Consider the following 25,546-nt stretch of genomic DNA (forward strand, 5'->3'; position numbering starts at 1 on the left):
CTTATAAAGAAATCGTTTTATAAGGACTACAACAAACGGCTGGTAGGGACTACACGACATTCCTTCCGGGTTAGTGACATCACCAACCCTAAAATTTACATAAACCCCTCCCCCGGGAACGCGATTTATAAATTATCATGACAGAATATGCTAATCAATGACTAGAAGATACCTACACATAATCAACTAACCATTCAGAAATGTCCTGTTGCATTCTACATGTTGTCACTTCTTCTTGAGTCTCTCCATCATTGTCTGACTACGGTTTGAACATAAAAGGCTAAAAGTTTTTGAAATTTTCAGTGCATGTGTGTGTGTGAGGTAAAAACAAATTATTTGCCTTGTTCTACAGGATTTTGGTCTACTAAGTATGAAAATATGAATTGGAAAAGAGTATGGTTTATAACAAATAAGTTTTTTATTAATAATAAAATTAGAGAGCTATCCTATAAAATTGTACACAGAATTTATCCTGTCAAGGAGTTACTTCTTGAACTTTTTTTTTGTTGCAATAAAAAAAATAAAAGAAAAAAAAGAAAGAAAAAAGTCTGTGTGAGGTACAAGCAGGGTACAAGGACGAGCTCTTGAAACCCCGCCCTCTGTGGGGAGCAGCAGCTCATTTGCATTTAAAGGGACAGACACAAAAACTGTGCATTTTTGCTCACCCTAAAAAAAAAGACAATTTTAACATGCTATATACAAATATCTGTGGGGTATTTTGAGCTAAAACTTCACATACACACTCTGGGGACATCAGCGACTTAATTTACCACCCCTTTAAACATTATTAATTATTTAGGCTAAGACAAGGTTAAAGTCAGCATAAAATGGAAGTTAGTCCATGATAGTCTTATCTTCCCTATTGTGACATATAAGTGAAACGGCTTCTCAAACAGGAAACAATGTAGGGTGGGACTTGATTTTGTCCATGGGGATTTAATTGAAGGGTTGGATGGTTTGCTATTGGTGGATTGCATGTGAGTGACAGGTTGCCCCGCCCTCGCGCCAGTAAACACATCATCAGAGAAGAGATAGCACTGAAAGAGGGAGGGGAGTTATTTTGATCAAAGATTACGACATGAATTTATAATACTATAATAAATACTGCAATATTGAATAAAAAAACGTTTTTCTGTTTTATAAGACTGGGCTGAAATATATATATTTTTTTATTAAACAGTACGCTGCATTCAACACTGATGCACTTCTTTACAGAATCAAACATTTGTAACACTGCAAATATAAAGTTGAGTGATGCCAGTTGAGTGGCACAGACAGACAAAAAAAGAGACTGACCTCTGCTGGTAAAATCAGAGAATGACACTTGCTCTGAAATTCCAAGTGTTGCTACTCACTGCAGAGACAAAGACGTCCAGCTCCCCCTCCCTGGACGTCATGGGTTGATAATTACCTAGTCCAGCTCCACCTCTGTGGGAGGGACAGAGTTATGGGTAGGGTTGTGGTGTGGTTGGACCTTCACCCCTTACACCCAAAGTACATCTAGAGAGGGGGAGCTGGACGTCCAAAGAGGGGGAGCTGGACATCACGCTCCACCCAATGCTCTGCAGTGAGCAGCCTCTCAGAAATTCCCCCAGAGCATCATGTTTAGTGTCATAAACAGTCAGATCTTCTCTGATTGTCTTATTTCGGAAGTTAAGGAGTGGTTAGTGGCTGCCAGTACACTTAGTGGAGTGTACTGGTTAGAGTCGTCCCTTCCAAACCACATGAAACTCTCCCCGGCCTGAGCCGCGGCGTTCATCTGAGACCTCGCCGAGTGATCTCTGGGAAAGCGCCTTCTGATTGGGTCCTTTCTGCCCTCTGTTTCCTGTTTGGGCAGGAAGTCGGTCCGATATGCTGAGTTCTCCCACTGTGCTGCACTAACCGGACTCAAGGTGTCATAATGATGGCACAGGCAGTAATGAGTGTTATGCTGGCGATCCTCTTCAAGACATTTCTTACGGCCTAAACCCTTCACACATAAACACATGCAAAGTGAAATGAGTATAAAGACATGAAATATAACAGAGAGAATCACTGTTTATTGTAATGATGAACTCACCCGATCATACACATGTATAGTGTTTTGCAGTGCCGAGCGGTTATCATGCGATGACAATGGATATTCTCTACCCATTGTTTTCTGCAACAGAAAGACTGATCAGCATTTTGATCAGGATTGATCAGCATGATACAAATTGTAGCCGGTTCCTGATCCCAAATTACATGACAAAAATAATCCATTACATTACACATTTAAAATGATATAATCTGACTACTTTTTAGATTACTTTTCACCTAACTCATTTATCACATTGATTTGACTATAGGATAATGTACAAAATTGATATAAAAATACAAAAGGAAAGAAAATTATTCCATTCTTTGTTATCAACAACATGATGTGCATTAAATATTACACTGAGGTTTGTGAAGGAGAAGGAACTGCAGGGGGTTTGAAAAGCTATTATGTAATAAAATCATAGCAATTTCTAATTAAAATAAATAAATATTAAATAAAAACTTTTTTTTATTTGTTTACCTGCACGTGACCATTAACCTACATCAAAGAACCATGGACCTAATTTTATGTATTATTATTAATATTGTATTAATTTTATAATTGACTTAACTTATTAACATAAAATCAAATGACTTGCTTCAAGTATATAAGATCAAAGATGTTCAGCTGACAAAAAAGTTGGGGAATCCCTGCATTGCATGTATAGGCCTAAATATGAAATTATGTGAATTTGTAAATTTTGATGTGTTTGAAGGACAAGAGCCTTCCAAAGACAGTAATACATTGAATGACTCACTGAGTGATAATTCAAATAAAAGGCGAATTCATGTGTTTGGCAGGAGGAGCGGATCACATATGCAATGTTGAGAAAACGCTTGTTATGTAAAAGTGAAATGATTTGTGTAAATCCAGAGATCAAATGCTGTGGGTCTGAGTTTTAAGTGGCTGATCTGATTTGATTCCAAAAACCTGGAATATAGGCTTTTTTTAAAGAAAAAAGAAAATTTAGAAGATAAGAAAGAACTGGAATAGGAAGAATAAATACATTATGAAACAATATAATGCCATTGTGAGAATACCTAATAATCATGTAGTAAAAAAAGTAATTACGAGTAATTTAAAATGTAATAAAATCTAATTACAAGTAGCCTACAACAACTTCATTTTTGGAATCTGATTACATAATCCAGATTACATGGCACTGAGTACAGTACAGTACAAATCCATTTCCTCCAGAATTTGCTATCTAAGTAAGTTTGTAGACAGTCATTCATTGTAGTGTAAAACATCACTCTATTTTAATAGCAATGACTAACCTTTTCAGGATTTATGAATATTTTGGGATATCGATCCTGTGTTTGAGTCAGGGGTTGAGGAACTCCATGTGTCAACATTGAACCTGTGCTCGTACACAGATCACGTGACTGTCCAAATCCAGTCTGAGACAAACCAGTGTGAACGAACTGGAAAACAGCAAAACCGACAAATGAATAACGACAGAAAAGAAAAAAAAGAAAGAAAGAAAGAAAGAAAATATGCGAGACCCGATGACCGATGTAAAAAATTAGCTCAAACGCATTTATAGTAAAGAGCCAAAGTGTGGTTATCCTACCCAGTTTCCGCTCTGTTTCGTATTAAAATATCTCTTGCTTCCTTTATTCATTGTCACTGCATTAATGTAAAATAAACACCCAACTAAAAGTTACAACTAATATTCCCAAACGCCACTGACTGACGAACTCAGTAGGTGAACTCAGGTGAGAGCGCAGTGATTTTGAAACCATGGCAACAGAACACACACGCAAAATCACAATAAATATATGCATGTTAACATGCAATATGTGGAAATATCGAGGTATTAAAATAGCATTGTAATAAAATAAGTAACGTAAAAATAATATATAAAATTTATTAATTGCCCTACTATACAAAATGCAATACTTTCGAAAAATAATATCGTGGATTAAAATAATAATTTATTATAGCCTAATACATAACAAAAAATTTAACGTAGTTATTTTAATAATAACATGTAAGTTTACGTAAAATTGTTTATGTAATATATAAAAAGTAATAAATAAACCGATATGTAGTATGAATATTTATTACATATCGTATATATTCTAAATATATAACATATTTATATTACCATGTTTAAAGGCACATGTAGTGTTATAGTCAAAAACACTCTTGTAGAGCATTTCTACATCTTTCCACTCTTTTCTAGAAAGAGGCTTCGCTGACGTCACGTCTACTTCCGGGTGAGAGGTACAGTAACTTTGGAGTGATCACTGAGAAGCTACCAGGTGATAGACATAGAAAACATCATTTATTTTCATTATTTTGTGATCTGGGAGTTATCGATTAATCTGACGGACTTCTGTATGTATGTGTTATCGATATTTAAGCTAAAACAGCGAGAGACTTGATGAAAGAAGCAACATGGTCTGCTGTGTGGTGCTGTAGTGGATGTGATGTGTGCTCTTAGTAAAGCAGATTTATGATCACTTACAGTCTATAAGGGAAAGAATCGGTGGTTGTGTATTTTGGACGTTGCTTTCGTGTAAACCGTCGTTTCTGGATGGATGAGTGTGGTGAATATGAGCTCTCAGGATAAGAAGACCGACTCAGATCCCGGACATGAGGAGGATCACAGCAGCACTGCCACTGAAGACAACAAACAGGTCCAGACTTACTGTAACATCATAATATAACACTCTGGCATCACAGTAAGATGACAGACTGCTGCATTTAACACTGTCCAGTTGCACTGATCACGTGTGTGTGTGTGTGTGTGTGTGTGTGTGTGTGTGTGTTTAGGTTGCATATTGTTTATTATGGAAATGTGGCTGGGTTGTAACATTATCAGTCCAGGCCTATTAAGGTGAATGGTGACTTGCAACCTAATAGTTGTGTTTGGAATATTTGTCATTTGTTCTCTAGGAGGCGGTTGTTTGTCTGGGCAACAATGAAGTGAAGAGTCGTGCGGTAGTGAAGTACTCGGCCGCTCCACCCCCCACCTCCTATGCATTACTGCAGGAGAAGACTGACCTCAAGCTGCCACCAGCAAACTGGCTGCGAGAGAACGCTCATCTGGGCCCTGCGGGGACCACCGTACTCGGGACCAGCAGGAAAAGCAAACCCTTCTCCAGGTATGACTACTACGTGATATCTGGTCACACTTCATATTAGGTGTCTTTAACTACTATGCACTTACATAAAACAAAATAAAAAATCAGTTTTTGTTGTGCAACAATGTACTTATTTTGTTCATGTTGTATTGCAAGACACTTGTGCTGCTATTGAGGTGAGATACGGGTAAGGTTTGGTGGCATGGTTAGGTTTAAGGGTTGATTAAGGGTCAGTAGTGTAATTATAGATTTCATTATGTAAATTAATTACAGATACAATAATATGCAGGTATTGTACAATGTAAAAAGCATATGATAAGTGCATTGTATCAAATTATTATTTTAAATCTTAGTACATAAAGACATTTAACCCTGGTTTCACAGACAAAAACAGACTAAAATGCATTTTTAAGCTGTTTTAACTGAAAGCAACTTGTACTGAGATGTCTTAAAATATGTCAGTGCCATTGTTTTGTCTCAATATTTACACCGTTTATTTCTAAGGCCCGTTTATAAAAGCAGCTTAAATGTCCTAATTAAGGCCTAATCCAGGCTCAATCTAAGCCCTGTCTGTGAAACCAGGCCTTAACATAAAATAGGACCCTATATTTAATGCGAGTTTGCATATTGAAATGTTAGTGAAGCTGATCTTTCCATGCCTTTTCTTTGTTATCTGTAGTTTTGGGATGGCGTACGACTTCATCGACTGCATAGGTGATGATGTTGATGTTGTGTCTGACTCAGAGGTGAGTCTGTTTTATTGTGAATGCAAACTCTTTATTTTTTATTTGAAACAAACTATTAAATGGCTATCTAGAACACTTGATTCTGATTGGTCGATCATGACATTTACATATTTTTGTATAATGATGTTAAGAATGTAATTGTACACTTGACATGCGGACATATATATATATTTATATATATATATATAGAGAGAGATAGATATTTACAGAAATATATATCTATCTATTAAGAAATTAATTCTCTCGTTTTTTTCTCACACAGTGTAATAATTTGTTCCTTCGATTTAATAATTTGTGGCCAAGTTGTAAAAAAATTTTTTTTTATGAATGAAATAAATAATACTTTGTTCAGCAAGGATTCATTAAATTGATCAATAGTGACAGTAAAGACATTTATAATATTACAAAATATTTTTTGTTCATCAAAGTTATTTTCTGTTCATCAAAGAATCCTGCATTTTTTTTAATCACGGTTTCCAAAAAAACATTAAGCAGCACAGCTGTTTTCAACATTGATAATAATAATAATTTTTTAATATAATCAGTTTATTGAGCAGCAAATCATCACATTAGAATGATTTCTGAAGGATCATGTGACACTAAAGACTGGAGTAATGATGCTGAAAATTCAGCTTTGCCATCACAGGAATAAATTACATTTTAAAATATATTAAAATAGAAAACATTGTAGAAATAGTAAACTTTTTTGCTTTTACTATATTTTTGATCAAATTAGTGTATTGATTTATTGATAAATGTATTAATTTAACAAAATAACTTTTTTTTGTTTACAGAACATCAAGAAGTTGCTGAAGATCCCCTACAGTAAGTCTCATGTCAGTATGGCTGTCCACAGAGTGGGCTCTACTCTACTGCTAGATGAACTGGACATTCAGGAGCTCTTTATGAGGTCATCACAGGTAACCGGAAATAGTCACCTTATTTCTCTCTACTGTACTATATTTTGTTCAGGAGCCTCTAAATGCATCACCTGGTGGCAATTCCCTAAAGCTAAATACTGAATTTTAGTAAAACATTTAGTCATCCTGTTCATGACAAGAGTGTTTATGCCATCCTAAGATGACTTCTATAAAATAAAACTAACATTGCAACCGCCCTGTAGACTGGTGACTGGACGTGGCTGAAGGAGTTTTACCAGCGTCTCATTGACCAAAAGTGGCAGAGAAAGAAAAAAAGTAAAGAGCACTGGAATGAGAAAGCCATCCTCTCAAAGTTTCTCTATTACAGGTGAGAACTGACTTTACACGGTCATCATCTCATGAAAGCACTGATTTCCATGACTTACACCCACAGTACTCTCCTGTGTTTCAGTATTAACAGCGATGGGACTGCGGTGCCTGTGCCATCAGATACAGATCAGGCGGCAGAGGAGGGTTGTGGGACGGCGGCTGACGGACCGTCTTGGCCCGCCACCTTCAACAGTTCCACTACCGATTCAGAGGAGTCTGAGATACCCAAGGAGGTTCGGCAGCCTTTCCCCTACTTCTCATGTCATGTGTTATCAGTGTGTTTGAGGCTGAATCGTCCTGTCCACTCGTGTCTTTCAGGAGCAGGTGGATACATACACTTTAGGTCATGTGTCTTCAGTTCCTAAAGAACAGAATCTACCCACGCTATTCAATGAAGGAGAAAACAGTCAGGTAAGTGCATAGACAGGTTGATGACTAATTTCGCTGGTACTTGTGACAATAAAGGCTACTACTACTACTACTACTAATGGTATTTACCCAACATTCCCTAACATCCAAAGTCAAATCGTGGACCCACAAATTGTGCCTTTATGACACTGTTGAATTTTTTTTTACTCCTATTTACATCACACTTCACAGGTTCATTAATCCCAATATATTTACTTTTTGTGTAAACATTTAATTTTACTTTTACTAAATACATATACTTTTAAAAAAATATTTATTTAGATTTTTTACTTAATTAAAGCACAATTACATTGTATAGCACAATATATATCTATTTGTATTTTGAAGTGGTATTTTTCTTTATCTCTCTGACTCTCTCAGGGTTTGAAGAATGACTTTGTCCGGAACATTTTATGGACATTTGAGGACATCCACATGCTTGTGGGATCAAATATGCCCATATTTGGAGGTGGTCGCTACCCAGCGGTCAGTTTACGGCTCAGGTTAGTGTCCTAGATATGTTTTTTTGTGTCATCTCATATATTTTTAGGATATATTTATCTGGTTTTTAATTATTTACAAATGAATTACATTTCAATGCTAAACCCTCTATATACACTACCGTTCACAAGTTTGGGGTCAGTAAGATTTTCTTCAGTTTCTTTAATACTTTTATTCAACAATAATGCATTCAATTGATTAAAAATTACAAAAAAATATGAAAACTTTCTATTTATCAATGAATCCTGGAAAAAAAAGGTATCATAGTTTACACAAATATATTAAGCAGCACAACTGTTTTCAACATTGATAATAATAAATGTTTCTTGTGCAGAAAATCATCATATTAGAATGATTTCTGAAGGATCACGTGACACTGAAGACTGGAGTAATGATGCATTTTGATAAATTACATTTTGAAATGCTTTGAAAAAGAAAATAGTTATTTAAAACTGTATTTATTACTATATTTTTAACAAATAAATGCAGCCTTGGTGAGATTAAGAGTCTTCTTTCAAAAATTTTATTTTTTTAAATCTTACCGACCCCAGACTTTTGAATGGTAATGTACACTATATATACTATCCCTATGTTTAAATATCCTGATTTTGCTTTTTCTTAACAGGGACAACAACAAACCAATCAACGTTCTCACAGGAATTGATTACTGGCTGGATAATTTGATGTGTAATGTACCGGAGCTGGTCATGTGCTTTCACGTCAATGGCATTGTGCAGGTAAGATGATTTGGTGATTATTAAATCCATCTGTTAGTTTTGCACATATTGATGTAAAATAATGTTAATTTTCCTAATGGTTCAACTCTCATTTATAGAAATATGAAATGATAAAGACAGAGGACATCCCAGATTTGGAGAATTCGACGTTCTCAACGCGGGTTGTGAAAGACATTGCACAGAATATCCTGTCATTCCTGAAATCCAACTGTACCAAAGAAGGACACACGTACTGGCTCTTTAAGGGTGGGTGGAGTATGTTCTTGATCTCTCTCTCACACACACACACACACACACACACACACACACACACTAATAATTTATAAGGGTTAACAATATACAAACAATATAAACTAACGCCTGTCTGTTTCTCCATCCAGCTAGCGGAAGTGACATCGTGAAGCTGTATGACCTCACTACTCTGTGTGAGGAGGCGGCAGAAGAGAAATGCCAGAATCCCTTCACGCTTCCTGTAGCGGTGCTTCTATACAAGTATGATTTACCTTCATATCTACTTTTCTCATATTCCATTTCCATTGGCTAATTTTCCCAGTCAGTATCAGAGAGGAATTTGTGTTTTTTTACAACAGAGTGGCCAGCAACATGATGCTAAAGAAGAGCCAAAACAGGAAGAACTACGGGACCATCAGAACTCTGTTGCTCAACTGTGCTAAACTGCTGGATGAGGAGAGACATCCACAGGTATGAAGCTTCGCTATATGTCCTGTGTCGTTGTGCAGGGTTTCTGACCGTTTCCTTCTGTTGGCTGGTGTAGATCATCGCGTCTGCTCACTACATGCTGGCGGAGCTGTTTCAGCTGGACGATGTGAGTGAAGACGAGGGGAACGGGGAGTCACTGAGGGGCGGGGGATCTGAAGACAGCTACAGTGATGAAGAGGAGGAGGAGGAGGAGGATGATGACGAGAGCTGCTCCTACAGGACCTCCTCTGAGCCACAGGACGACTCGAAAGCTGTGGCCGTCATCAAGTCTGTCTGGGAGCTGTCAGTTCCAGAGAAATACAAGAGCACACATCAGATCAGAGTAGGAGATCTTTTTGTTGTTAGATGTTATGGAATATAAGCTGTCTGAAGAATAGAAGTTAAAACAGTTCATTTAGGGTCATTTTACCCCTTGCACAAATTTGCTTAATGGATTTACATCAGCATTATGTTGACAATGTTGACTCCACACTCCTCTTCCCTTCCAGCCCAACTGTGCATTTCCTGTGTCACAAGACAAGGAGGAGAAGTGCCGACTGGTTCTCAGCTACGTTCTGAAAGTGAGAACACTAGATTCATATTTGTTTTCGTTTTCTTTCATGTGCATTTTCTTTTTTTAGTTCTATGGACAGTGAATGGAACTTTGTTCACTACCATTGTGAAGTACTTTATCTATCTATCTATCTATCTATCTATCTATCTATCTATCTATCTATCTATCTATCTATCTATCTATCTATCTATCTATCTATCTATCTATCTATCTATCTATCTATCTATCTGCTTTGCTGTCTACCATCGTATGTATGTATCTGTCTGTTGTGCTATTTTTGTCTACCATTCAATCTATCATTATGTCCTTCATTTGATCTATCTATTTGTCGTCTAACAATCTGTCTATCTTTCTGCTTTGCTGTCTACCATTGTTTGTTTGTATGTATGTATGTGTCTGTCTGTCATGCTATCTATCGGTCTACCATTCTTTCTATCATTCTGTCCATTATTTGATCCATATAATTGTCTCTGTCTGTCTGTTTATCGTTCTATCTATCTATCTATCTATCTATCTATCTATCTATCTATCTATCTATCTATCTATCTATCTATCTATCTATCTATCTATCTATCTATCTATCTATCTATCTATCTATCTATCTATCTATCCTATCTATCTATCTATCTATCTATCCTATCTATCTAAAACTTTACATTTCTTTGTAGGGTTTAAAAGCAGTGGATAACAGCATAAAGAAAGAGAGTGACCTTCCTGCGGTCGACCCCAGCACACCCATCCCTCTAAAATATGAGGAGAGAAGTCAGAATGGAGCTGGAGACGTGGAGAAAGAGATTGCTCTACTGCTGGACAGAGGTCAGTAAACCCATCCCTTCATCAACTCAGAAACTCAATTATCTTCCACTATTTGATCACTTACCGAATTACTCGTCATCTTGGTTACACAGTCGGTCCGTTTAACAAGGAACTGAAGATGCCGACACGCTCCGGGATGTTAACGGGCACGTGGCAGCATCAAATAAAACTGCAGCTGTTCCTGAAAGCGTCTAGAGCGTACTACGTCCTGTCAGATGCTGCAAGCAACCTGCTGAAGCACGGCCGGGCACTGCGCTACATCAAACTGGCTCTGCAGTGCCACGGTAAGAACATGCAGCTTTCAGTACTGTCGGAAAACTTCAGGACAGACACTACCAGTACCACTCAAAAGTTTGGGGTCAGCAAGATAACAGTAAAGACATTTATGATGTTACAAAAGATTTCCATTTCAAATAAATGCTGTTCTTTTGAACTTTCTATTCATTATTCATCAAAGAATCCTGAATTTTTTTTATCACGGTTTCCACAAAAATATTAAGCAGCATCTGTTTCCAACATTGATGATAAATCAGCATATTAGAATGATTTCTAAAGGATCATGTGACACTGAAGACTGGAGTAATGATGTTGAAAATTCAGCTTTGCAACACAGGAATAAATAAAATTTTGAAATATATTCAAGTAGTAAACTTAAACTTTAAATTGTAATAATATTTAACAATATTACTGTTTTTGCTGCGACCCCAAACTTTTGAATGGTAGTGTATAGGCTATGCATGTGCATATGTTCTCTTTAAAACTTTAAATAAATAAAAATATATTTTAAAGAGTGTAATTAAGCAGCTTATCTAGAGCCGTTCAAACCTGATCTATATACACTTTCTCTCTCTGTAGACGCGTACTGCTCCATCAGTGGTTGTCTTCACCCCCAGGTGCTTCTGTTCCACTGTCAGTGCCTGTCTCTATGTGGAGATGTTCAGCTCATGTTGGCCCAGAATGCCTCAAACAGAGCCGCGTATCTGGAGGAGTACAGCTATCAGACTAAAGAAGACCAGGAGATCCTCCACTGCCTGCACCGCGAGAGCTCCTGTCAAGGTCTGAACGCTAGATCACACACTCTCCGCACTGAAAAGATCATAATATGCTGTGAATTATAATTGCAGCTGCTGTTAGTTGATATTAATGCAATACCGATGTGGAACAATGAGATTTCACTGTGCCCAGGGGGTGGATGGGATACTGAAACTCCTGGAAGAGACGGTGTTATTGTTTATAATATTTGAATATTGACATTAACTGACCTGAAATTTCTCTTTCCTCTCTCAGCCTTTAGCATGGCCACTGATCTGGCCCCAGACCCAGAGTACCAGCTGATCGTCAGCAGCAAGTGTTATGAGGCCGCCCATGACCTTTTGACCTCAGGAGTTCTGAAGGACCTTGGACAGGAGCAGCTGGGTCAGGTTCTGAAACGGCTTGGTAACATCCGCAACGAGATAGGCGTCTTCTACATGAACCAGGCCGCGGCCATGCAGGCAGAGAAAGAAGGAGGTGAATGCTTCTTTGTTTGCCATTAGATTTAAATAACAAACTTTTGGCCGAGAGTTGTGTGTGAAGTGTAGCTTTTTCTTCCTCCAGTGCGCAGGAGTGTGTGCGTGGCCGAGCAGGAGCTGTGGAAGAAGAGTTTTTCATGTTTCGAGAAGGGCATGAAGGATTTTAATATGATTTCAGACTCCATAAACACAGCCCTGCTGCTGTGTAACATCGGCCGACTCATGCGTATCTGCGCTCAGGCTCACTGCGTCGTGACATCAGAGCAGAGCCGCGGGGAGTTCTCACCTGAAGAGGCTCTCTACTACAACAAGGTTAGACACACATACAGCCTTGAACATTCAGGTGTTGGCTTAAAGACAGCATGAGACGGCTTCTGCAATGCATGATATGATTTGCCTATTGTAAATCTGTAAAAATAAATAATATATATATATACTGTATGTGTATTTGTATTAGGGCTGGGATAGCCCTATTTTTTTTTATTCCAGAATCAATATTACGGTAATTCAAATTCAATTGCTTTATTTTTGTCCTTGCTTGTAAATGAGGTTGACAGAAGTTAGTCACTTTCGTTCCAACAGAGGATGAAATGTGTCGTTATCTATGAGTGTTAAGTGACTTAATATCCCAAGTGGACACGTGGAAGAGACGTGAGACTGAACGCACTGAAAAGCCCTCGCGCTACTCATAAGCTGAGAGAGAGATAAGACAATAGAGCTGCACGAGTCATCTTTTAAAGACTATGAACTCTATTCAAACACCCACACGATCTTTCAATTCGTCTGTCTATTAAACTTTGACAAAAAAATCATATCGCAACATTCAAAGCTGTGTTGCCGCGGAGAGAGTTGTCATGAAACAGCTTCACAAACAGTCTTTTGAACCTCATAGTATCGTTATTTCTGTGATGCAATAGTTAAAATGATCATAGAAGTACTTGGATAAAAGTTTAAAGTTCAAATATGAACACTGATGTCTACGATAGTGATCAAAATCAGCTTTTGATAGAAACTTGGTGCTTAAAATAACACATTTATCGATTATATTGTTTCGCCACTAAGTGGCGACAAGTGACTGTTCAATTTTTTTATTTGTTATTGAATCATTTATTCAAGAGAGCGTAGTATTGTATGATGCTTCTGAAATAAAAGTCAGAAAGATGTGATGATTTGTTTTTGTAAATATGACTCATCTTATACATCATGTACAGTCTGTATAAGTTTATGATTTAACTTTTGCCGATGGTCTAGTGTTAAAAGAATTGCAATATAGAATCGCAATACTTGTAGAATCGCAACTCTTAAAAAAATCGCAGTACATATCGTATCGGCACCCAAATATCGTGATAGTATCGAATCGGGAGATATGTGTATCGTCCCAGCCCTAATTGTATGTATCTGTGTGTTTATATATATATATATATATATATATATATTATAATCATTTTTATTATCTTAAGAATATTATCAATAATAATAATAATTGATTTTGTACATGAATAACAAGTGGATACAAGTGTCTTATAATAAGATTAATATATTAAGATATTTATTAAAATATTATAATAATTATAATAATAAAAATACTATAAAAAAATAAAAAAATATATATAAAAAAATCTTAATATAATAATCATAATACTTTTTTACTTATTTACATAAAACTTTCATCTCTTTTTTATCCATCTACTTATTATTAAAAATAATTTATCTTGTTGATGGTTAAAAAGTGGATACAAGTGTCTTATATTATATTAAGATCGTTCATATTTATTTTATTATTATTAATAATAATAAAACTGTCTTGTTTGAATATCCCTTGAATAAATGTATAATGCTAAGGTTATTATATTAAGATTGTTAATAAAATATTATAATAGCAGTAATACTAATAATACGTATTAATCTTAATACAATAATTGTAATATAAGACACTTATCTACTTTCATCCACCTACAAATGAAAATTATGAATAATTGATCTTGTATATGGATAAATTAATATAAGTGTCTTATATTAAGATTGTTCAAAATAATAATTATAATAATTTCTCATTTGTACATCACTTGGATAAAAATGTCTTATATTAAGAATAATAAATAAATAATAATTATGTTGATAATTATTACTATTGTTATTATCATTGTCATTTAATAATAATAATACAAATATTTTTTTATTTTAAGTACCTTTAAATAATAAATAATGTCTGCTAAATGAATGAATGAATGTAAATGTAATAAATCATCTTTAATAAGACAAGGGACATTTTTAAAAAGGGATCTCTCTCTCTCTGTCTGCTTCATTAGGCGATAGATTATTATCAGAGGGCGCTGAAGTCTCTGGGCTGCAGGGAGAGTCACTCAGCCGTCTGGGACTCTGTGAACTGGGAACTCTCTACTACGTATTTCACGTTGGCCACACTCCTCCAGGACTACGCTCCGCTATCCCGTAAAGCTCAGGAACAGGTAGAACACACACTTTATTTAGCCTGTACACACTTCTGAAATGATGAAATCCACTTGACACGAGCCTAATGCGTTTCAGGTCGAGAGGGAAGTCACAGAGACCATGATGAAGTCTCTGAGGTACTGCGACCTGCACACGGAGTCCGCTCGCCAGCCGCTCTACCAGTACAGAGCTGCCACCATCCACCATCGACTGGCTTCAATGTACCACAGCTGCTACCGCAACCAGGTACATCATCATCAAACACGGGTCTTCAGCACACAATGAGCCTTAACATGTTCCCACGTGGACCGTTCCTCACACTTCTCTCTCTGTCTCTCAGGTCGGAGACGAAAGCGTTCGTAAACAGCACAAAGCTCTGGCAGAGCAGCATTACAGTAAGGCTGTGCGGCTCTTTGTAAGTCTGAGTGACGCTCCGTGTGAGCTGCTCCGCACACTTCTGGAGAGAGTGGCCTTCGCTGAGTTCACCATGGCGGGTAAGAAACACACACTGCAGGAAATGTCAGCCGTAAGAGGTTGAACCTCCTCAGACTGAATGTCCTGTTGTGCGTTTGTGTGTTCCAGGTCAGAACAGCAGTGCCGTGAAGCTGAAAACTTTGACGGGAGCTCTGGAGATCATGAGTGAAACACGTCACGCATTCAGTCTCATTCATAAAGAGCTGCTGGAGCAACAGGAAAAAGTATATACACAAACATACACACAACTTATTGTTATTATTACTAATTTGTAAATACATGGATAAAAGTTTCTGATATTAAGAAATATTATGGTTTAGTTTATGTGTAATAAAATCTGTTGAATAAAAAAATTTCTTTCTAAAGCTACTTTTTCTAATGTCTAATAAATTCTTTTATCATATTGCACAATAATGAGTTTTGGGGAGTAATTTATTAGCCAAAATTGATGTGCGATTAATTTGCAATTAATTCGATTAATTAATCGACTCATCATGTAATTAAACCTTTGTATCGCTTGACAGCCCTATTAATATGGCTATATATATGTATATATTTATTATTATTAATAATTGATTAGTAAGTTCACTGGATAAAAGTGTTTTATATTAAGATTATTATATGAAGATTGTTAATATTTATTATCATTACTATAATAATAATAATTTCTCATTTTGCAAGTCCCTTGGATGAAAGTGCATTATATTAAGATTACTATTAATAATAAATGATTATTATATTTACTATTATTACCGGTATTTGTAATACCCTTTGGATAAAAGTGCCTTTTAAAAGTAAAAGTTTTTCATTTGTATAAATTATTAATAATTCTATTTTTTATTATAAATAATAATAATTGTTCTCTTTACACTCTTACGTTGACAGATATTGACGGCAGAAGACTCTGACAAACCTGAAGAACTCCACGAGGGTTCGGATAGCTCTTCCTCCTCTGAGCTGAACACAGAAGAGGTTGTGAAGTTAATTGGCGTCTTCGAGCCCAGTTTCTCCTTCCTGTTGCTGCAACTGATTAAACTCAGCACTGCAAGCAAACGTAAACTCAGGTGAGCGATACAAAAATATACATACTCCACCAGCAATATACTTAAGGAAGTACCATATTCCATCTCAATTTATGCTACAGATCAGTGTTGCTTTATTATCTTTACTATCTTAGTATCTGTTAATACTTGGAATTAGTTTATATTTTAATATTACTCATTTTAATTTGAGTAATTTTTGTGTGTGTTTAGTCGTTTTTTTCATTATTATTTTTATGTCTGTTTAATTTATAAAAAATGTTTATTTCAGTTTTAGTCATTTTAGTACTTTAACTTTAAATGAAAATTTGAAAATTGAACTAACTGAAATAAAATAAGTTTTACATTTTTAAATATTACATTTCTGATCATTTGATTTATTCCAAGTAATGTAAATTATTATTTTTGTTTGTTTTTTTACATTTAAATTTTTTTAGTCAATGGTTAAATCACTGCAACAGATCATACAGAAATAAATAGCATGTGTAGTGTTTAATTCTGTGAGTGATGGTTTTGTGTTTTCATATGCAGTGGTAAAGAAGAGGAGCAGGTGAAGATCTACAAGAGCGTATATTCTTGCCTTCTTCGGGCTGAAAAGTCTGTCCCGCTCACCCAGCGGGTTTCCCTTTTCCTGGAGCTGCTGGATCAGCTAAACCCTCCCACAGGAAGTGATGAAGCAAGATCGTCATCTTGAGAATCAAATCCAACTGGTTTGAGCAAGGACTCTTTAGCTTCCTGACCTCATTAATGCAAAGCATGTGGCAGTTTGGAGTTAAAACAATCAGGCTTTTACACAATGATATAAAAAAAGGCTTCAGCTAGTTTTGGAAAGTGACCTGGTATAAAAATGTGAACTATAACCCTCGCCAGCAGTGCCTTTCTTATGCTCAAATTGTGCTGGACTTCCTACAAGAGTTGACAGACTCTAACTAGATGATTTCTTTTTTTCTTTAAATGAAATCATTATGAGAATAAACAAACTGTACAGTTGTTTGTAGAGCTGATATTTATTGCTAATGGGTGATGTGTCCAAAATGTGAACCTGTGGTTTTGTTTTACACACTTTTTATTGGAAAGTACACTCACAGGTTTTTCTGTTTCTGGTGCATAAGCTCATGATTTTTATTTAAAATTTTAAATAAATGCAGGTTTTCAATTTAAACAAAAGTGCAATAATTTAGCAAATATCAATGCAACAGGTGATTATCCAGATACAGTATTGTGAACATTTGGGATGGCTTGGCTTTTAAAAGTCTTCAATAAATTTCAAATCTGTTCAAAGTCGGTGTCATGTTTCATAGCTGAAACAACTGTTTACAAAGTTATGTCCTAGGAAAATTGTCTGCTTCTTTAAATATTTTGTATTCATGTTGTGAAGTTGTGCCTGAAGTGTAAAACTGATGTAAACACTCCACATTCAAATTGTATAATTTGTCATGGCGCAATGAAACACCGATTTGAGTGGCCAAATAGTCTTACCAATCTTGCTCTCATTATTCCCAGGCTATAATTCCATAAATCACTATGTGGGAAGTATTAGCTAAATTATTAGATGTGGGTTGGAAGCCAGATGGAAGGAGAAAGAAGGATTCTGTTGAAATGGATAAATCTGGTCAATCGATTTTGAATATTGCTTGTGTGCTGGTCTGCTGGATATGAATGGTCACAATGTCCGCAGAATTATATCAAAGCACAGTGTGAGACCGCTACCATGCAGAATGTAAAGTTATGTGGCTGGTCATGAAAGACTAGTGAGCATTTTGACAGGAGATTGAAAATCACCTGAATGTGGGACCACCTCAAAACAGCTTCTAAAGACCTGGATGAGACCTCCATCTTCCAATCGCCTTGAACTATAAGCCAGTGGCTATAAGTTGCTGGATTGAGAGGTTGTGTAAAGAAACCATTTATTAGTTTTATGTACTGCGAAAAACACCTTGCATTTACCAAAGAAAGTTGCTGGCACTTTAAAAATGGACCAATATCTGCTGAACACAATCTAACCAAATATTGGAGATCAAACGTGTATTTTCCAACTTTACAATGATCTCAAACACAGCGCATGAACAAAGTTCTACGCAATGAAAGTGTTCATGCTCAGTATTTTGAAGTCTTCAAGTGGCCCCCTCAGTCTCCTGGCCTTAAAGCCATTGAAAACCAACAAAATATTAATAACTGATTGATTACATTGAAGTCAATAAACTCAAATAAACTTGGTTTAAGTATTTTATGATATTCAATAAATATTGTTGAGACTACTGGTAATCAGAATAAAAGGAAAGAACAGATTTTCTTACCTTATACGTGTATTTCATCGGCATATTTGGCTTTTTAATAAACATTTAACAGAAAAAAACGGAATGAAAATGTCCTTATCAAGATGGCCTCTCGGTGTGGACATTTTCAGAAAAAGAATTGTGGGATACTCATGACGTCACCTGCAGTAGCCAATCAGCGTCTCTCAATGTTTCCGTACCATGAACTTTGGCGCGCCGCTTTGAAAGAATCAACACATCAATGAAAATAGACGATCATAAGTATTGATCAGCTTTAAACCCGATATAAAGCAATCAATGACGACGTGATTTATAGTATTACAGCTGTTCGCGCGCGGGTAGTGTTGGTTATTCATTAGATGCGCGTAAATTTGTAGTAATCCGCTGTAACGTTAGAGGTCCTGGTAAATGGACAGGATGACGTCTACAAAAGAAATCAAGCGTAAGTTATTACCTATAACATCATCAATATTATTATTTCGGTTCATTGGTTTAAGATCTGTGATTTATTGTCATATGTAAGTCAATTCTAATGAAAAATTTGTATTTTAATGTAAACCACACCATCCACGTATTTTTTAGTGTGCTTTTTTGTTTGTTTACATATTTACATGTCAGTTAGAAATGTGTAACGTCATATATATATATACAATTTATACATATATTTCTTTAATGTAATGTTGTAATGTTGAATATGTGTGTGTGTGTGTGTGTGTGTGTGTGTGTGCGTGTGTGCGCGCGCATGTACGTATATACATTTACTATAATATATAGTTATTTATTATGTATTTGTTTATTTTAATAATTATGGTTTAGTATAATGTTAGTCTAATATGATATATAATACAAGATGTATGTATGTATATATATATATATATATATTTACACACACAAACATACATACATATAATGTGTGTATGTATATATTTATTTATTTTATTATTTATTTATTTAAACTTATGAATTAAATTTGAATTATGATTTAGTATAGACTGTTATTACACATACACACATGCATATAATACAGAATGCATATAATAAACTATCATTATTAATGTCATTTGTTTGCAGTACTACAGAAGGCCAAGAGTAAAGCCCAGAGCAGCAATAACCTGAAAGAGGAAGCCAGTCTGTGCAATCAGCTGGGGGAAGTTTACGCTAAAACAGGTAAAACACACAATGAAGCCCTTAGGAGACTTTATAATAAAAGTGGCTTAGTCTGGACTCAAAGCTGTAGGTTCAAACCCTAGAAGGTTAGCCGTCATCATAGTGATTATGATGACCATTATTGTGACAGATGTTCGTTGAATGAATGTATTATGTGATAATCAGTCTGGCACATGTTTCTTCCAGGTGACTATCGAGCTGCTATTGAGCAGCATCGGCAGGAATTGGCGCTGTCTGAGATTTTGCATGATGTGATTGGATCTGCTGTAGCCAATAGGAAGATTGGAGAGTGCAATGCAGAACTGGGGAACATTGAAGCTGCTCTGAAGGTTTGCAAATACATACTAGCTAGAAGGGTAGTCAGTGCATGGAGTGCAGTCATTCACACATCTCTCTCTCTCAGCACCAGAGGCTTCATCTGAATCTGGCTCGATCTGTGCATGATGCAGCAGAGGAGCAGAGGGCACTGGCCACTATTGGAAGAACATACCTCTTCCTCTTTGACTCGGACCATTCACGGGACAGCTTGAAGCATGCTGAAGATGCGTTCATGAAGAGTTTGGCCATTGTAGATGAGCGTCTAGAAGGTTAAAAATGATTTTAGATATTTAAAATGACATGGTTAACCTGTTCAGAATGACATACTACTAGAAATGTGATAATCTGCGATGTTTCCTAAAAAAGAAAACATTGTATGTATACTGTATAACCTGTTGTTTTTCTCCATGCGTTTGATGTTTTTGTCAATGTTTCTGCAGGTACAGTGTCGCCGCGAGAGCTCAGTGAGATGAAGGCCCGTCTCCTGCTGAATCTGGGCTGTGTGTATGATGGCATGAAGGAACCGCAACGCTGCAGTGACCTCATACGACAGAGCATCTACATCGCAGAGTAAGAAAACTTTAGTCTATAAACGAAGAAAAATGTGGTTCATATTTTTTTATGTTTTTGAAAGAAGTCTCTTATGATCACTAAGGCTGCATTTATTTTAAAACACAGTAAAAAAGTATTATTACAATTTAAAATAACAGTTTTCTATTTGAATATATTAAAATGTAATTTATTCCTGTGATGGCAAAGCTGAATTTTCAGCATCATTACTCCAGTCTTCAGTGTCACATGATCCTTCAGAAATCATTCTAATATGATGATTTGCTGCATAAGAAACGTTTATTATTATTATCAATGATTTGTGGAATTTTTATGGAAACCGTGATACACAAAATACTTATTCAGCAAGAACACTAAATTGATCAAAAGTGAAAGTAAAGACATTGTAATGTTACAAAAGATTTCTATTTCAAATAAATGCTGTTCTTTTTATTTCAGAACCTTTACCAATTCTCTCTTTTTTCTAAGCAACAACAGATTTAGTTTTAGATTTTTTTTTTGTGAAGATAAATTATATAAAATATCAAATACTTGTTTGTTTTTTTGCTACAATTTAACCGGTTTCTTCCCATGAAAAAGCCATGGTAGCTGCCTGGCATGGCGTTAAATTATAAACCAACAAACAAAGTATATCAAACCAACAAGTTGTACGTTAAAATGTTGTGTTTGTCAAATCACTGAATCTCAAAATAATTTAAATTGAGCGTTTATATAATTAAATAATAATAATAGTTATAATATAGTTCCCCTGTGGTGAAAATCAAGCTTTTTAATGTTTTTATTCAGTATGTATATGTCGTGTTTTTAATATGCTTTAAGACAAACCATTTTCTGTTGATATGAAAAGTCGCTTAGGTTTAGCAATATAGCAGGTGTATGATGTATATTACGATGTTATGATGAACTATATGCCTTTCTCCACTGACGTTCTGAGTTGTTCAAAGCGTTTCTAAGGATACTCATTTTTAGAAGGCAGCTGTGACACTCTAAAATGGTGAATGGAAACATGGTTTGTGTAACATTAGCAAAACATCATTAGCTGTTTGATAACGTTGTCAAGCAGAAGGCTAATCATATTAATTACCCTTATGTGTCCGACGTTGTAAAGAGCGAGACCATTGTGCAGCGAGTGTATCTCTGAGCTGGCGTGAGTGGAGGCGGGGCTAATTAGCATATTCATAGATCCGCGTATACTAAATTAAACAAGGGTGTAGTTAAATTCAAGCTATTTAAAGACGAATAAAAAAAAATTCACAGTAAATAACGCTTAAATATGTCATTTTGGTGATCAAAGATGAGTTTTAAGATATATAATTACTGACTACCGGGGGACTTTAAAGGAACACTCCGACTTTTTGGGACTTTAGCCTATTCACCGTATCCCCCAGAGTTAGATAAGTCCATACATACCTTTTTCATCTCCGTGCGTGCTATAAGTCTGTTTGACACACCCACCGCTAGCCTAGCTTAGCACAAAGACTGGATGTAAATGGTTGCAGCTAGCATACTAATCCAAATAAGTGACAAAATAATGCAAACATTTTCCTATTTACATGTTGTGATTTGTATAGTCACAGAGTGTACAAAAAACAAAGTCACATGAGACACAGACATATTTTAACCGTATAAATCCTGGGAACTATTCTGAAGGCGAAGCACTGCTACTTGGGCGGAGTGATAACCGCAGCACCTGAGACGCGCCGTTGTTTCTTCTGTCAACAAAACCAGCGTGACATCTCAGGTGCTGCGGTTATCACTCCGCCCAAGTAGCAGTGCTTCGCCTTCAGAGAATATAGTTCCCAGTATTTATACGGTTAAAATATGTCTGTGTCTCATGTGACTTTGTTTTTTGTACACTCTGTGACTATACAAATCACAACATGTAAATAGGAAAATGTTTGCGTTATTTTGTCACTTATTTGCATTAGTATGCTAGCTGCAACCATTTACATCCAGTCTTTGTGCTAAGCTAGGCTAGCGGTGGGTGCGTCAAACAGACTTATAGCACGCACGGAGATGAAAAAGGTATGTATGGACTTATCTAACTCTGGGGGATAAGGTGAATAGGCTAAAGTCCCAAAAAGTCGGAGTGTTCCTTTAAATATTTACATACAACATTTAAGGACAACCTTGTTTTTTAGGCTAAGTTTTTAAAAACTTTTTTAAATGAATACAGTACCAAGTTTCAACACTTAACCCAAATATTGTAGTTGAGAGAGAACTCGTCTCAACGTCTGTCTTGGTACAAGACCATTTTGTGGATATCTGGCGTCTTTTCTTCTAGGAAAAACAACCTCCTAGAGGATCTGTACCGTGCCAACTTCAACCTGGGCAGCATTCACTTCCGAAACGGGCAGCACTCGCGCGCCATGCGCTGTTTTGAGCAGTCTAAAGAATGTGCCCGCAAAATGAAGGACAAGTTCAGCGAGAGCGAGTGCTTCCACAGTATCGGCAAGGTGATAATCCCACCGCATCTCCAATCAGCAATGTGTTCAACATGTACCTGCATGGTTTGTTATTTCCTGTCCCTTTCAATGATTTTTGACAGGTGTGTGTATTTTTTGCTGTGCGCCTGTTCAGATATTGCTTCATCTTGGTGACTTTGCGGCGGCGCGGCGTTCTTTGAAGAAAGCGTTCTGTCTGGGCTCCCAGCAGCCTTCTGAACGTGAGGCCGTCAAGAAAGATTTCAAACACGGTGAGAATCAGAACAGCTGTGAGCGATTTTGCCAGATCAAGAGATCTAACAGCGGTTTGTCTCTTAAAGCTGCACAGCTTATGGCTGAATGCTGATTTTTCAGGTAGAAGATGCTAAATGAAAGCTCTGTGGCTTCTCGTGACAGCATTAGCATAGCGTTTGACTGAATGTGTGTCTGATGCAGCGATCCGCGGCTGTCAGCTGGAGCAGACGGCAGCAGAAGTGACGGATAAGTTTTCCCATGAGGCCATGGATCTGTCAGAGCAGTTGGGAGATCTTTATTGTAAAGTGGGGTGCTATAACAAAGCTCTGGAAGCTTATCAAACACAAGTAAGAATATGTACAATACACCCAAAAACAATTAAAGTGCCCCCATTATGCTATTTTATAGGTTCCGAATTTAGCTTTGGAGGTCTCCTATAATATTTACATGTATCCAAGGTCAAAAATATACATCGCAGCATCACCGCTTTTCTCACAGTGTCTGAAACAGTTCAAACAAAGGATCCGGTCTTTCTAAACCCCTACTCTGCTCTGATTGGTCAGAATTCCCAGTCTGTTGTGATTGGTCTACTGCTTACAGCGCCTGTTGAAAACGAAACGGCCATATATCCGAACTCCAGCTCCGGATCTTCCTCAGCACTTGTTGTTACGCAGTGATATGAACCGTAATGATGGTGTTGGTTTTACTGTATCAGTTCCAGCGTGAGTCCTCATTGTTTAGAAGTGCATGTAAAGTCGACAACACAAACCAAACTCTTCCAGGCCTCAGCTACAACTATAGTGTTTGTGGGCGGGTCAGAGTAAATGTTGTTCCGGGGCAGCCAATGAAGGTCCATAGGCTGGCATTATGCAAATGTCTTACAAATCTACGTAGGTTTTGTGCAGGAAGTGAGACTGGATTTACGCACGACTCGTTTCAGGCGGTCTAGGGTCGCTTCTTTATTTTGGGAGACAATAACTCAATTTATCGTGCACTTTGAGCTTTAAAACTTTGCATTCACAAACATCTATATTACACACTGCATGAAAGGGAATATCCGAAAAAACTTAATAGGGGCACTTTAATATATTGCAGTTTCTTTATAGTTGAAATTAAATGCTTTATTTGGTTTTACAGTAATTTAAAGTATTTATAATTTTTTATTATATGACTATAACCTTTATTTATGTGTTTGTGTATTAGCTGGTGTGTGCAGAGACTTTAGGGAAGCCTGCTCGTGAGTTAGCCGTCATTTATGTGTCGCTGGCGGCCACATACACAGATTTGCGACTGCACCACAGGGCCGTGGAACATTACAGACTAGAGTTAAAGCTGAGACAGGGCAACCCTAAAGAGGTAACGGACCCGCAGATGAGGAACTCCTCACAAACTGCTAAGTTGCCTACCAGACACTTACAGTTTTCATGAAAAATCTGTTGTACGTCATCCTGAGAGCTTTTCAATGTTTATCTTGTTATTGTGTTTTTCAGGAGTGTGAGACATGGTTGAATATAACTGGTTGTCAGGAGGAGATCGGACAGCCAATGGAGACCATTGATCAAAGTTTTAGTGCTGCTCTGAGCTGTGCTGAGAGATCAGGACTAAACAAACTACAGGTTTGTTCAAATAACTTGAGTGTTAAAGGTACACTGTGTAGTTTGTATTAGCTAAAATCAATGTCTTTATTCATAAATATGTCCTCATTGGTGTAAAATTAGCTCTGCCAATGATCTGACTTTTCCTCGTAAGCGAAGAATTTCTTATCTTTATTTACATTGGACGGGTAAGTCCAAGGAGGCTTCCATGTCGTTCCGCCATCTTGAAAAACTATAATAGCAGAGAGGGACAAAAAGCACTAGCCTACCTCAACGCGTTTCGACAATGCGTTTTCGTTCAGAGCCAGCGTCACGTGACTGAAACCAGCTGAGACGGACAAGGAGATCAGTGAGAGGTGCTTCTCACTGTCCCGGCAAATTTGAAAGGCTGCACTGCACGGTACTTCATAATGTTGTGTGTCAAGTTGCAGTTTGTTTGAAAAGGAACCTCATCACCGAAAGAACTTGAATACTCGATTATGAAAACTCGAAGAAAACTCATAGCTTCTTGGTACATAATGGCTACCGTAGTTGCAACACGCATTTGAAAAAGTGAGGCGCTAGAGAGCACTATTCGTTTGAAT

At 36.7% G+C, this 25,546-nt stretch overlaps 3 protein-coding genes across 7 annotated transcripts in view; 2 read left to right on the top strand and 1 right to left on the bottom strand.

Annotated features, from left to right (window-relative positions):
- Window positions 1-1,151: 1,151 nt before the first annotated feature.
- On the bottom strand, window positions 1,152-4,665 carry tex36 (testis expressed 36). 3 transcript variants are annotated; one of them, XR_013799943.1, is made up of 5 exons: window positions 3,633-3,811; window positions 3,337-3,483; window positions 2,060-2,140; window positions 1,548-1,969; window positions 1,152-1,376 (listed from the first exon to the last, which is right to left on the bottom strand). XR_013799943.1 is itself a non-coding variant. In XM_079632423.1 (4 exons), the coding sequence occupies exons 2-4, from the start codon at window positions 3,412-3,414 to the stop codon at window positions 1,622-1,624; spliced, it is 507 nt and encodes a 168-aa protein (XP_079488549.1). In that variant the 5' UTR covers window positions 3,415-3,483; window positions 4,533-4,665; the 3' UTR covers window positions 1,152-1,621. The 3 variants fall into 3 exon arrangements, 2 of the variants coding, with proteins under 2 accessions (XP_079488549.1, XP_079488548.1); XM_079632423.1 differs by lacking the exon at window positions 3,633-3,811 and adding an exon at window positions 4,533-4,665 and having other exon boundaries at window positions 1,152-1,969; XM_079632422.1 differs by having other exon boundaries at window positions 1,152-1,969.
- edrf1 (erythroid differentiation regulatory factor 1) lies at window positions 4,251-17,773 on the top strand. Of its 2 annotated transcripts, XM_079632421.1 has the most exons (26): window positions 4,251-4,326; window positions 4,535-4,704; window positions 4,964-5,172; window positions 5,831-5,897; window positions 6,692-6,817; window positions 7,021-7,145; window positions 7,230-7,380; window positions 7,466-7,558; window positions 7,937-8,058; window positions 8,682-8,793; window positions 8,892-9,039; window positions 9,174-9,285; window positions 9,384-9,495; window positions 9,569-9,835; window positions 10,002-10,073; window positions 10,735-10,882; window positions 10,975-11,166; window positions 11,738-11,938; window positions 12,170-12,391; window positions 12,479-12,705; window positions 14,703-14,861; window positions 14,941-15,090; window positions 15,185-15,338; window positions 15,427-15,542; window positions 16,204-16,382; window positions 16,890-17,773. In XM_079632421.1, exons 2-26 carry the CDS (start codon window positions 4,606-4,608, stop codon window positions 17,050-17,052), a joined length of 3,726 nt encoding a protein of 1,241 aa, XP_079488547.1. In that variant the 5' UTR covers window positions 4,251-4,326; window positions 4,535-4,605; the 3' UTR covers window positions 17,053-17,773. The 2 variants fall into 2 exon arrangements, with proteins under 2 accessions (XP_079488547.1, XP_079488546.1); XM_079632420.1 differs by having other exon boundaries at window positions 4,259-4,704; window positions 16,890-17,759.
- Window positions 17,774-18,788: 1,015 nt separating this feature from the next.
- The window catches only part of tonsl (tonsoku-like, DNA repair protein), a 37,765-nt gene continuing 31,007 nt past the window's right edge, over window positions 18,789-25,546 (top strand). The window contains exons 1-10 of one of the 2 annotated variants that reach the window (XM_079633887.1): window positions 18,789-19,076; window positions 19,706-19,801; window positions 19,988-20,130; window positions 20,205-20,388; window positions 20,560-20,689; window positions 22,974-23,145; window positions 23,270-23,384; window positions 23,569-23,714; window positions 24,571-24,723; window positions 24,858-24,983. In XM_079633887.1, the coding sequence (XP_079490013.1) occupies window positions 19,043-19,076; window positions 19,706-19,801; window positions 19,988-20,130; window positions 20,205-20,388; window positions 20,560-20,689; window positions 22,974-23,145; window positions 23,270-23,384; window positions 23,569-23,714; window positions 24,571-24,723; window positions 24,858-24,983 (1,299 nt within the window). In that variant the 5' untranslated portion in view covers window positions 18,789-19,042. The remainder of the gene's footprint in view (window positions 19,077-19,705; window positions 19,802-19,987; window positions 20,131-20,204; window positions 20,389-20,559; window positions 20,690-22,973; window positions 23,146-23,269; window positions 23,385-23,568; window positions 23,715-24,570; window positions 24,724-24,857; window positions 24,984-25,546) is intronic. The other variant, XM_079633888.1, reaches the window with a different exon arrangement.

The sequence above is a fragment of the Phoxinus phoxinus genome (genome assembly GCF_949152265.1).
Source record: "Phoxinus phoxinus genome assembly, chromosome: 13".
NCBI classification, from domain to species: Eukaryota; Metazoa; Chordata; class Actinopteri; order Cypriniformes; family Leuciscidae; genus Phoxinus; species Phoxinus phoxinus.

Bases quoted from the DNA above. Each gene is read 5' to 3' on its own strand.
- tex36 (XM_079632422.1), bottom strand. From the start codon at position 3,683: ATGAATAAAGGAAGCAAGAGATATTTTAATACGAAACAGAGCGGAAAC. The intron at 2,141-3,336 runs GTTAGTCATTGC...TTTCTGTTGCAG, and splicing joins TATTCATAAATCCTGAAAAG to AAAACAATGGGTAGAGAATA. The intron at 1,970-2,059 runs GTGAGTTCATCA...TTATGTGTGAAG, and splicing joins CTATACATGTGTATGATCGG to GGTTTAGGCCGTAAGAAATG.
- edrf1 (XM_079632421.1), top strand. From the start codon at position 4,606: ATGAGTGTGGTGAATATGAGCTCTCAGGATAAGAAGACCGACTCAGAT. The intron at 7,146-7,229 runs GTGAGAACTGAC...CCTGTGTTTCAG, and splicing joins TCAAAGTTTCTCTATTACAG to TATTAACAGCGATGGGACTG. The intron at 15,091-15,184 runs GTACATCATCAT...TCTGTCTCTCAG, and splicing joins ACAGCTGCTACCGCAACCAG to GTCGGAGACGAAAGCGTTCG.